General features: G+C 37.7%; 1 protein-coding gene across 1 annotated transcript in view; it reads right to left on the reverse strand.

The window, feature by feature from the left end:
* Positions 1 to 10,102: 10,102 nt before the first annotated feature.
* Positions 10,103 to 13,949, reverse strand: part of LOC143689038 (uncharacterized) — a 53,432-nt gene continuing 49,585 nt past the window's right edge. The window contains exon 3 of the mRNA XM_077167643.1: positions 10,103 to 10,579. Within this exon, the coding sequence (XP_077023758.1) occupies positions 10,462 to 10,579 (118 nt within the window). The 3' untranslated portion in view covers positions 10,103 to 10,461. The remainder of the gene's footprint in view (positions 10,580 to 13,949) is intronic.

A 13,949-nucleotide genomic window follows, 5' to 3' on the forward strand; every position in this document is an offset into this window, starting at 1 on the left:
AAAAGAATTGAGAGTCCAGAGATAAACACATATCTATAGCCAGTTGGTTTTTCATAAGGGTCCCATTCAATGGGGAAATAACAGTGTCTTCAACAAATGGTGTTGGGACAACTGGAAATTATGTCAAAGAATGACATACCTCTCACTACAGACAAAAATTAATTCAAAATGGATCAACGACCTAAATATAGGTAAAATTCTTACAAGAAAACATAGGGAAATATCTTCAGGGCCTTGTTGTAGAAAATGGATTTTTATATTTTACACAAAAACAAAAACAACAAAAGAAAAATAAAGTGGGACTTCATCAAATGAAAAATTTTGGACATCAAAGGATATTATCAAGAAAGTAAAGAGACAACCTACAGAATGAAAGAAAATATTAGGAAACCATATATTAGATAAGGATTTAATATCCAGACTATATAAAAAATACAACTCAATAACAAAAACACAACAACCCAATTAAAAAATAGGCCAAGGATTAGAATAGAAATTTCTCCAAAGAAGATTTTCTAATGGCCAATAAGTATATGAAATGATGTTCAATAGCATTAGCCATTAGAGAAATGCAAAATAAACTGCAGTAAGATACTACTTCACACCTACTAGATTGGCTATTATTAAAAAAACAACAACTGAAAACAGCAAGTGTTGGTAAGGATGTGGAGAAATAAGGAAACAATGTGTCCCTATTTGGAGAAATCACAGCCACTAAGAAAAACAGCTTGGCCATACTTAAGATGATTAAACGTGGACATAGTGTATGATCTAGAAATTCTACTTCTAGGTACATACCCCAAAGAACTGAAAGCAGGGACTCGACAGACTTTTTTTTTTTTTTTTTTTATTAACGGAAAAAAAAAAAGAAATTAACACAACATTTAGAAATCATACCATTCTATATATGCACTCAGTAATTCTTAACATCATCACATAGATGCATGATCATCATTTCTTAGTACATTTGCATCGGTTTAGAGGAACAAGCAACACAACAGAAAAAGATATAAAATGTTAATATAGAGAAAAGAAATAAAAGTAGTAATAATAGTAAAAAAAACTAACAAACAAACAAACAAAAAAAAAAAAACAAAAAAAACCCTATAGCTCAGATGCAGCTTCATTCAGTGTTTTAACATGATTAATTTACAATTAGGTATTATTGTGCTGTCCATTTTTGAGTTTTTGTATCTAGTCCTGTTGCACAGTCTGTATCCCTTCAGCTTCAATTACCCATTGTCTTACCCTGTTTCTAACTCCTGCTGGACTCTGTTACCAATGACATATTTCAAGTTTATTCTCGAATGTCCGTTCACATCAGTGGGACCATACAGTATTTGTCCTTTAGTTTTCGGCTAGACTCACTCAGCATAATATTCTCTCGACAGACTTTTGTACACCAATGTTCATCGCAGCATTATTTATAATAGCCAAAAGGTAAAAACAACCCAAGTGTCCCTTCAAAAAAATGAATGGATAAACAAAATGTGGTATGTCCATACAATGGGATATTATTCAGCTGTAAGAAGTGATGGAACATGCAACAATACATATGAATCTTGAAGACATCAGATTGCGTGAAATAAAACAGACAGAAAAAGAAAAATATTGTATGATTTGTCTTATATGACATATTTAGAATGAGAACATTCATAGAAACAGAAAGCAAAAAAACAGTAGTTACCATGGGTGGGAGGAGAGGGGAATGGGGAGTTATTGCTAAATGAGTATGAATTTTTGTTTGGTATTATGAAAATATTTTGAAAAATAGATAGTGTTGAAAGTTACACAGATTGCCAATATACTTAATGTCAAAGAATCGTCCACTTAGAATGGTTAAAATGATTTTTATGGAATGTATAATTAAAAATAAATTAGTTTTAGGTTAAGTGGGACCGTGAGGTGCATGTGAGGGGACGAACACGAGCTGCTGGGCCCGGGGGCAGCCGGTTCTGTATAACCAAGAGTGGAGGGAGGGTCCCAGAGGGAACCAGCCTCCAGGGTCAGGGAGCCATGACCTTTTGAGGTGCCAGGCGGAGATGTGCCGGACAAGGACGCCCGTCACCCCACGCCCCTTATTTCTTAATTTGCAGATGAGACAATTTAGGCTCAGAGAGGTTAAAACACTGGTCCGTGGTCACACCGCAAGTCGGTAGGGAGGCGGGAATTACAAGCCGCGTCGGCCGTTTTCTTCCCAGGGATCCAGAATCCAGAAACGATACAGAACAGCTCCCGGAGCCACGACAGACACCAAGAAGACAGCGTACCCCATTCTGGAACGGCTGACTGGGTGGGAGAACCTGCTCCGGTGAGATTGCTGAGGGGCGCAGGCTTCCCCGGGCCGGGGCGGTAGGCGGCCGGAGTCCATCCCTCCCTCCTTCCCGGGCCGGCTGGGAGAATTGGACAGGCGGTCCCCTCAAGCCACGGCGGCTGGCACCACCCCTCACACGCGGCCCCCCAACCAGCTGGGAGAATTGGATCGGAGATCCCCAAGCTGTGGAGAACGCGAACAGGGTCCCTTTCAAACACGTGGCTTCCCAGTCCGGCTGGGAACGGTGGATAGGCACTCCCCCAAGCCGCGGTGGCTGGCGACACCCCCGCCACCCTTGGCGCACCGGGCCGGCTGGGAAATTTGGACAGGCGCTCCCCCAAGCCGCGGAGGCCGGCGCCCCCCCACCACGCTTGGCGCCCCGGGCCGGCGGGGAGATTCGGATTGGCACTCCCCCAAGCCGCTTCAGCTGACGACCCTCCCCCACAGCGTGAGTTTTCCAAAGTTAAAGGAGCCACAGCATCTTTTACTGGTGGGACCCGCAGACAGATGAGCGCCACTAGAGCCACCTACTGGGCAGGATAAGAAAAACAGAGCCCAGAGATTTCACAGAAAAATCTTTCAACCTGCTGGGTCTCACACCCAGGGAAATCTGATTAAATGCCCAGACGCCAGCAGAAGATAATGGATCACGCTTAGAAAATTGAAGATAGTCAATTTGTTCCTCCAGTCAAAGGAACAAACCAATAGTTCAAATGAGATACAGGAGCTGAGAAAACTAACGCTGAATATACGAACAGAAATGGAAAACCTCTTCAAAAACCAAATTGATAAATTGAGGGAGGACATGAAGAAGACATGGGCTGAACAAAAAAAAGAAATAGAAAAACTGAAAAAACAAATCACAGAACTTATGGGAGTGAAGGACAAAGTAGAAAAGCTGGAAAAAACAATGGATACCAACAATGGTAAATTTAAAGAGACAGAAGCTAGAATTAGTGAATTGGAGGATGGGACATCTGAATTCCAAAAAAAAACAAACTATAGGGAAAAGAATGGAAAAATTTGAACAGGGGATCAGGGAACTGAATGACAATATGAAGCGCACAAATATACGTGTTGTGGGTGTCCCAGAAGGAGAAGAGAAGGGAAAACGAAGAGAAAAACTAATGGAAGAAATTATCACTGAAAATTTCCCAACTCTTATGAAAGACCTAAAATCACATCCAAGAAGTGCAGCGCACCCCAAAGAGAATAGACCCAAATAGGTGTTCTCCAAGACACTTACTAGTTAGAATGTCAGAGGTCAAAGAGAAAGAGAGGATCTTGAAAGCAGCAAGAGAAAAACAATCCATCACATACAAGGGAAACCCAATAAGACTATGTGTAGATTTCTCAGCAGAAACCATGGAAGCTAGAAGACAGTGGGATGATATATTTAAATTACTAAAAGAGAAAAACTGCCAACCAAGACTTCTATATCCAGCAAAATTGTCCTTCAAAAATGAGGGAGAAATTAAAACATTCTCAGACAAAAAGTCACTGAGAGAATTTGTGACCAAGAGACCAGCTCTGCAAGAAATACTAAAGGGAGCACTAGAGTCAGATACAAAAAGACAGAAGAGAGAGGTATGGAGAAGAGTGTAGAAAGAAGGAAAATCAGATAGGATATATATAATACAAAAGGCAAAATGGTAGAGGAAAATATTATCCAAACAGTAATAACACTAAATGTTAATGGACTGAATTCCCCAATCAAAACACATGGACTGGCAGAATGGATTAAAAAACAGGATCCTTCTATATGCTGTCTACGGGAAACACATCTTAGACCCAAAGATAAACATAGGTTGAAAGTGAAAGGTTGGGAAGAGATATTTCATGAAAATAACAACCAGAAAAGAGCAGGAGTGGCTATACTAATATCCAACAAATTAGACTGCAAATGTAAAACAGTTAAAAGAGACAAAGAAGGACACTATCTACTAATAAAAGGAACAATTAAACAAAAGACATAACAATCATAAATATTTATGCACTGAACCAGAATGCCCCAAAATACGTGAGGAATACACTGCAAACACTGAAAAGGGAAATAGCCACATATACCATAATAGTTGGAGACTTTAATTCACCACTCTCATCAATGGACAGAACATCTAGACAGAGGATCAATAAAGAAATAGAGAATCTGAATATTACTATAAATGAGCTAGACTTAACAGACATTTATAGGACATTACATCCCACAACAGCAGGATACACCTTTTTCTCAAGTGCTCATGGATCATTCTCAAAGATAGACCATATGCTGGGTCACAAAGCAAGTCTTAACAAATTTAAAAAGATTGAAATCATACACAACACTTTCTCGGATCATAAAGGAATGAAGTTGGAAATCAATAATAGGCGGAGTGCCAGAAAATTCACAAATACATGGAGGCTCAACAACACACTCTTAAACAACGAGTGGGTCAAAGAAGAAATTGCAAGAGAAATTAGTAAATACCTCGAGGCAAATGAAAACGAAAACACAACATATCAAAACTTATGGGACGCAGCAAAGGCAGTGCTAAGAGGGAAATTTATTGCCCTAAACGCCTATATCAGAAAAGAAGAAAAGGCAAAAATGCAGGAATTAACTGTCCACTTGGAAGAACTGGAGAAAGAACAGCAAACTATTCCCAAAGCAAGCAAAAGGAAAGAAATAACAAAGATTAGAGCAGAAATAAATGAAATTGAAAACATGAAAACAATAGAGAAAATCAATAAGACCAGAAGTTGGTTCTATGAGAAAATCAATAAGATTGATGGGCCCTTAGCAAGATTGACAAAAAGAAGAAGAGAGAGGATGCAAATAAATAAGATTAGAAATGGAAGAGGAGACATAACCACTGACCTCACAGAAATAAAGGAGGTAATAATAGGATACTATGAACAACTTTACGCTAATAAATACAACAATTTAGATGAAATGGACGGGTTCCTGGAAAGACATGAACAACCACCTTTGACTCAAGAAGAAATAGATGACCTCAACAAACCAATCACAAGGAAAGAAATTGAATCAGTCATTCAAAAGCTTCCTAAAAAGAAAAGTCCAGGACCAGATGGCTTCACATGTGAATTCTATCAAACATTCCAGAAAGAATTAGTACCAACTCTCCTCAAACTCTTTAAAAAAATCGAAGTGGAGGGAAAGCTACCTAATTCATTCTGTGAAGCCAACATCACCCTCATACCAAAACCAGGCAAAGATATTACAAAAAAAGAAAACTACAGACCAATCTCTCTAATGGATATAGATGCAAAAATCCTCAACAAAATTCTAGCAAATCGAATCCAACAACACATTAAAAGAATTATACATCATGACCAAGTAGGATTCATCCCAGGTATGCAAGGATGGTTCAACATAAGAAAATCAATTAATGTAATACACCATATCAACAAATCAAAGCAGAAAAATCACATGATCATCTCAATTGATGCAGAGAAGGCATTTGACAAGATTCAACATCCTTTCCTGTTGAAAACACTTCAAAAGATAGGAATACAAGGGAACTTCCTTAAAATGATAGAGGGAATATATGAAAAACCCACAGCTAATATCATCCTCAATGGGGAAAAATTGAAAACTTTCCCCCTAAGATCAGGAACAAGACAAGAATGTCCATTATCACCACTATTATTCAGCATCGTGTTGGAGGTTCTAGCCAGAGCAATTAGACAAGAAAAAGAAATACAAGGCATCAAAATTGGGAAGGAAGAAGTAAAACTATCACTGTTTGCAGACGATATGATACTATACGTCAAAAACCCGGAAAAATCCACAACAAAAGTACTAGAGCTAATAAATGAGTACAGCAAAGTAGCAGGTTACAAGATCAACATTCAAAAATCTGTAGCATTTCTATACACTAGCAATGAACAAGCTGAGGGGGAAATCAAGAAACGAATCCCATTTACAATTGCAACTAAAAGAATAAAATACCTAGGAATAAATTTAACTAAAGAGACAAAAAACCTATACAAAGAAAACTACAAAAAACTGTTAAAAGAAATCACAGAAGACCTAAATAGATGGAAGGGCATACCGTGTTCATGGATTGGAAGACTAAATATAGTTAAGATGTCAATCCTACCTAAATTGATTTAGAGATTCAATGCAATACCAATCAAAATCCCAACAACTTATTTTTCAGAAATAGAAAAACCAATAAGCAAATTTATCTGGAAGGGCAGGGTGCCCCGAATTGCTGAAAGTATCTTGAGGAAAGAAAACGAAGCTGGAGGTCTCACGCTGCCGGACTTTAAGGCATATTATGAAGCCACAGTGGTCAAAACAGCATGGTATTGGCATAAAGATAGATATATCGACCAATGGAATCAAATAGAGTGCTCAGATATAGACCCTATCATCTATGGACATTTTATCTTTGATAAGGCAGTCAAGCCAAGTCACCTGGGACAGAACAGTCTCTTCAATAAATGCTGCCTAGAGAACTGGATATCCATATGCAAAAGAATGAAAGAGGACCCGTATCTCACACCCTATACAAAAGTTAACTCAAAATGGATCAAAGATCTAAACATTAGGTCTAAGACCATAAAACCGTTAGAGGAAAATGTAGGGAGATATCTTATGAAACTTACAATTGGAGGCAGTTTTATGGACCTTAAACCTAAAGCAAGAGCACTGAAGAAAGAAATAAATAAATGGGAGCTCCTCAAAATTAAACACTTTTGTGCATCAAAGAACTTCATCAAGAAAGTAGAAAGACAGCCTACACAATGGGAAACAATATTTGGAAACGACATATCAGATAAAGGTCTAGTATCCAGAATTTATAAAGAGATTGTCCAACTCAACAACAAAAAGACAGCCAACCCAATTACAAAATGGGAAAAAGACTTGAACAGACACCTCTCAGAAGAGGAAATACAAATGGCCAAAAGGCACATGAAGAGATGCTCAATGTCCCTGGCCATTAGAGAAATGCAAATCAAAACCACAATGAGATATCATCTCACACCCACCAGAATGGCCATTATCAACAAAACAGAAAATGACAAGTGCTGGAGAGGATGCGGAGAAAGAGGCACACTTATCCACTGTTGGTGGGAATGTCAAATGGTGCAACCACTGTGGAAGGCAGTTTGGCGGTTCCTCAATAAACTGAATATAGAATTGCCATAGGACCCAGCAATACCATTGCTGGGTATCTACTCAAAGCACCTAAGGGCAAAGACACAAACGGACATTTGCACACCAATGTTTATAGCAGCGTTATTTACAATTGCAAAGAGATGGAAACAGCCAAAATGTCCATCAACAGACGAGTGGCTAAACAAACTGTGGTATATACATACGATGGAATATTATGCAGCTTTAAGACAGGATAAACTTATGAAGCGTGTGATAACATGGATGGACCTAGAGAACATTATGCTGAGTGAGACTAGCCAAAAACTAAAGGACAAATACTGTATGGTCCCACTGATGTGAACGGACATTCGAGAATAAACTTGGAATATGTCATTGGTAACAGAGACCATCAGGAGTTAGAAACAGGGTAAGATAATGGGTAATTGGAGCTGAAGGGATACAGACTGTGCAACAGGACTGGATACAAAAACTCAAAAATGGACAGCACAATAAACCTAATTGTAAAGTAATCATGTTAAAACACTGAATGAAGCTGCATCTGAGCTATAGGATTTTTTGTTTGTTTGTTTGTGTCTTTTTTTTCTTTTTCCTTTTCTTTTTTTTTTACTATTATTATTATTTTTATTTTTTTCTCTATATTAACATTCTATATCTTTTTCTGTTGTTTTGCTAGTTCTTTTCCTAAATTGATGCAAATGTACTAAGAAATGATGATCATGCATCTATGTGATGATGTTAAGAATTACTGATTGCATATGTAGAATGGAATGATTTCTAAATGTTGCGTTAATTTCTTTTTTTCTTTAATTAATAAAAAAATAAATTAGTTTTAAAAAGTTAAGTAGACACATAGAAGATACTAAAAAAAGACCAAATTAAACTTCTGGAGATGAAAACTATAACACATGGGATGAAAAATATTCTGTATGGGATTAAGAGCAGATCAGATTTGGGAGAAGAAATTATTAGTGAACTGGAAGATGTAGCGATAGAAACTATTCAAAATGAAACACAAAAAGAAAAAAGAATTTTAGAAAAAGGAAACAGAACATTAGTAAGCTTTGGAAGAACTTCAAGCAACCTAATAGATATATAATTGCAGTCCATGATGGAGGGAGAAAGATAGGCACCAAAAAAATACTTGAAGACCATGATCAAAAGTTTCCTAAATTGGATGAAAACTAGAAACCTAGCTCCAAGAAGCTCAATAGTTCCAAATACAAGTAATATGAAGAAAACTACACCAAGTCACTTCATATTCAAAATCAGCAATAAAAGAAAATCTTCAAAGCAGCCAGAGAAAAAAAGGCCTACGCACAGAAGAGCAAAGATAAGGGCAACAGTGGATTTCTCATTAGAAACTGTGTAAAAGAGAAGACAGAGGAGTAATATACTTAAAGTACCAGAAGAAGAAAACCATCAACCAAGAATTAAATTCTGATTCAACTTTGCTAGACTAATCTTCTTCTGAGGTAGAAAAATGACAGGCTCCTGGCTCAGTGAAAAAAGCTTTGGGGTTCTAATTTTCTTACTCAGATTTTTTTCCAAAAAGTTTTCCTATTATCAGTCCATTTGGGAGCCACTGTCAACAGAAGCACTGAGTGTTTTCAATTCCTGAGCCTTCAGTCTTTCCAAGGGTCTTGAGCACTAATCTGCTTGTTTCTTGTTAGCCTCCATTACCCCCTCAATTCACACTTCTGAGGACAGGGCCCTCGTATTGGGGTTGTCCATTGTGGTGATGTCCTCATTGCAGAGAACCAGAGAGATGACCACATAAGGACTTGACACCCACCATTGCTGACTGAAGATGGGGGAAGAGGGCCACAAATCAAGGAATTGAGAGACCTCTACAAGCTGGAGAAGGCAAGGAAATGGATCCTTCCTTAGAGCCCCCAGAAAGGAATGCAGCCCTGATGACACCCTAATTTTAGACAGGTGTCAGACTTGTGTCAGACTTCTGACCTATAGAGCTGTCATATAATACATTTGTGTTGTATAACTTGCTAAGTGTGCTAATTTGTTACAGCAGCAATAGAAGACTAATATGATCTCTTTGAATAAAATAGGAAATAGTAAGTCCATACAAATAGAAATAAAGAAATGAATAAATTGAAAACTTAAAAAGGAATGAGACATTTGTTTCACAGTAATTGCCACAAAACTCAAGATCAAAACCGTTATTAATTACCAAGGGTTAAAGAGTAATTTGACAGTAGAAAGCCTAGCTGATACCACATTTAATTAGAATGAATATCAACAGTAGGGCAAATCTAAAAGTGTGCTTCATCTGATAAGAGCAATAAGAACACACCATTTCTGGGATATTTCTGCCAAAGAGGCATTACCTGAATCAAATAATGGGGAAATATCATATGAAACCCAAAATGAGGGCCATTCTATGTAGTAACTGGCTTGTACTCTACAAAAGTGTCAAAGTCATGAAATTCAAGGAAAGAATGAGTAAATTTTCCAGCCTGAAGGAGATTAAAGATGCTTAGTGTGTTAGTTTGTAAAAGCTGGCAGAATAACACCAGAAACAGAGTGACTTTCAAAAAGGGAAATTTATTAAAGCAAAAGTTTACAGTTCTATGGCCATAAAAATGTCCAAATTAAGAAAAGGCTATAAAAATATCCAAAGTAAGGCATCTAAGGAAAGATACCTGGGTTCAAGGGGGCCGATGACTGTCGGAGTTTCTCTCTCAGCTGGAAAGGCATACGGCAAAGTCTGCTAGCTTTCTCTCCAGGCTTCTTCAACAGCTTCGCTGGGGCTGTCCATTCTGTTGGCTCTGTCGGTTCTGGTGGCTCTAAAGCTTTTTCCATAATGTTCTCCCTTAAAGGGCTCCAGTATGCCACCCCAACTTGAATAGGTGGAAACACATATCCACAGAAACCATATAATTAGATGTTACCACCCACAACTGGGTGGGTTATATCTCCAGTGAAAAGAGTAAAAAAGATTACACCCAGCAATATTGAATGAGGATTAAAGGGAGTGGCTTTTCTGGAGTACATAATAGCTTCAAATCAGCACACTTGGCAACTCAGCTCTGCAGGTGAACTCACTCTCCTCTTCACCTTTCTGGACAGGAATCTTGGGAATAAGACTGGACCTGGCATCATGGGATTGAGAAAGACTTCTTGACCAAGAGGGGGAAGAGAAATGAAACAAAATAAAGTTTTAGTGGTTGAGAGATTTCAAATAGAGTCGAGAGGTTATTCTTATGTATTTTTTATAGATATCCCTTTTTGGTTTTTAGTATGACCGTGCGATTGTGAAAACCTTGTGACTGACCCTCTCTTTACCCAGTGTATGGACAGATGAGTAAGAAAGTGAAGACAAAAAATAAATGAATAATGGAGGGGGGGTAAGGGTGTGGGATGTTTTCGGTGTTCTTTTTTATTGTTATTTTTATTCTTTTTTGAAGTAACGAAATATTCAAAAATTGATTGTGCTGGTGAATGCACAACTATATGATGATGTTGTTGAACCAATGATTGTATACTTTGCATAATTATATGTGAATATATCTCAATAAAATTGCATTTAAAAAAAAGATGCTCGGCAGCTAAATGTAATAACGTGCTATTCTGAACTGCATCTTTTGGCCATAGAGGGCATTGTTGGGAGCCACTTGCAAAAATTGAATGAGGTCTGATGATTATATATTAGTAATTATCAATGTTAATTTCCTGATTTCAATGGTTATAATTTAGTTTGTCAAGAAAAATTATCAGAAAGTCAGACTCTCCCAGGATGAAAGTTTATTTATTTATAGACATTTTTCTTAGTCTGGCATCAAACTTTTTCCCAACTTTTTCTATTCTCTCATTAAAGGATCCCTCAAATCCTATCTTAAATATTCAGCCAAAAAGAGAACAAAAAGAAAGGCCATGTTTTAAAGTCATGATTTCTCTATTTCCTAAATCTTTACCTTCTTCCTGTGATTTCCCTATTCTAGCTGTGTAGACATTTTGTACATGCCTAGGCAAAGATAGAGTTTTAAAAAATTACAAATCAATCTTTTTCTTGAACACAAATTAGATGTAATATTAAAGCTCAGAGCAATCACTTTTTAAAACAATAATACCCATGATCAAGTAGGGTTAATCTCAAGACTATAAGGATAATTTAACATTAGGGCTAATATTAATAAATGACATCGCTAGATCAAAGGAGAAAAATGTGGTTATTTTCATAGCTATTGAAGAGGCACTTTATAAAATTCAACTTACATCCTGTTATTAAAAAAAAACTTAGTGAACTAAGTTTTGAGGGATACTTTCTTAGTATGATAAAGAAGATTTATATTAAATGAACACTGATTGAGACATAGCATAAGCAAGGCACTGTGTTAAGTTTTAGGGATTAAAACAAATAAGGCAAATGTCTACTCATAAGAACTTAAAATATGAAATACTGGTCACAGAATACTAGCATTCTCCTTTTTGGCAGTAATTGTACAACTGAGAAGTAATCCTAAGGAAATATTTCAAATAAAAAATTCACACAAAATTCTGCTTTGCAGCACCATTTTCATTAGCAAAACCTTTAACCCTAATGTCCAATAATAGTGGGATATTTACAGAAATATTTTTATATTAACTCAATGAAATAGTATACATTCATTAATAAGTTTTATTGAGTACCCAGACCTAACATATAGACCAAATTAGTTTAAAGGCAATGTAGTAATATTGAACACAGTCCATGAAGAAAAATTCGTTGTAGAAAGTATAATGCAGGGCTTCTTAACTTAAGCATTCCTGACAATTTTAGACCAGATATTCTTTGTTCTGGGGTTTTCCCGTGTGCATTTTAGGGTGTTCAGCAGTGTGCTCATTTGAAAGTGTTGTATACCCCAGAAAAGCCATGTCCTTTAACCCTGATTCAATATTGTAGGGTGGAGACTGACCCACTCAATTATGGGTGTGACCTTTTGATTAGCTGGAGATGTGACTCTGCCTATTCCAGGTTTGTTTGGATTGGCTTACTGGAGTCCTTGAAAAGGGGAAACATTTTGGAGAAACCTCAGATGCAGACACAGACATAGACACAGACAGATTCAGACACAGACATTTGGAAATGCAGAAGCCACAGGAGGTACAGTTGCTTGAGAGCTGACAGAGATGCAGACATTTGGAGATGCTTGGAGTGCCAACAGAGATAGCAGACATCTAGACAGGGATGTTTGGAGATGCAGAGCCCAGCAGACATCACCCTGTGCCTTCCCATAAAATGCTAAGCAAGCCAGAACCCAGAGCTGTGTCGTAGAAGAGCTAAGTAAAGGCCGACAGATGTTTAGTGAGGAAATCACTGGCATCAGAAGCTGGAACAAAGACCAGCAGATGCCAGCCACATGCCTTCCCATGTGGCAGATATCGAACTCCCTTGAGTCAAGGTATCTTTCTCTGGATGCCTTAATTTAGGCATTTTTATGGCCTTTGAACTGTAAACTTGTAACTTAATAAATGTCCTTTTTAAAAGTCATTCCATTTCTGGTACATTGCATTCTGGCAGCTTTAACAAACCAAACAGACAGCATCCCTGGTGCTCTACCCACTAGATGCTGTAACAACTAAAACTGTCTCCAATCATTGCCAAATGTCCCCTGGGGGACAAATTTGCTCTTTGTTGAGGATCACTGGTATATCTCTAGATAAGTTTGACTATATAAAAATCTGCATACAAATGAATAAAATTGGAGGGAACAATGAGAAAATAATACTTGCTCTGGTTGATAGAATTATGGCTGTAATTTTTCTTGGATTTTCAAATTATTTTAGCAGTAAATGCAGCCTGATTTTAAAATGTGCTCTCTAAATAGTCAGATGAAGGAACAGCTTTCAGGCCAGGCATAGCAGCAATGATCTCCGGCAGTTGTCAACTGCCCCTGGCGGGCTTACACATGACCTTAATTTCCTTCATGCCATTCCCGGTTTCTAAAGTGGCCTTGGCTAGCACGTCTCCCTAAATGTTTGTGTCAAACACCGACTTTTTATAGCAGTTCCCAGATGACCTTCTTGGTAATTTCTGATGCACCTTTGATATCAGCAAAGGTTCACCTCGACCCCCAGGGCCTGGGCCTTTCCATAGAAGCCCCTTTCAAGATGTCACCAGCATTGTAAACTCATCAAAATCAAACACTCACCACACTGGTTTCCAGGTCTCAGTCTCAAATGGCTTTGACCTTGGTCTGGGCTTTCTGAATGGGTTAACTCAGAGTGAATGTTCTGGGTAAATCCCTTTTACTCTAAAGATGTGATTTTGGAAAACTGTCTACGAATATCTTGGAACAACTTGGACTTGCTTTTGTGTTGATTTCACAGCTTCAGTAATGGAAGATGATAAAGATTGGCAATGTGACTGAGAAAGGACAATTCTTTCCTAGCCCATTCTGTTATGAGCATTTTTTAGCCACGCAGCAAAAATGTATTCTGACAGATGCCTTTGGGTTCCTTGGTGCCTTTGTAAACACAGCTACATAGAGTCTATTATAGAATGTTGCT

Source organism: Tamandua tetradactyla, chromosome 6 (genome assembly GCF_023851605.1).
Source record: "Tamandua tetradactyla isolate mTamTet1 chromosome 6, mTamTet1.pri, whole genome shotgun sequence".
Lineage (NCBI taxonomy): Eukaryota > Metazoa > Chordata > Mammalia > Pilosa > Myrmecophagidae > Tamandua > Tamandua tetradactyla.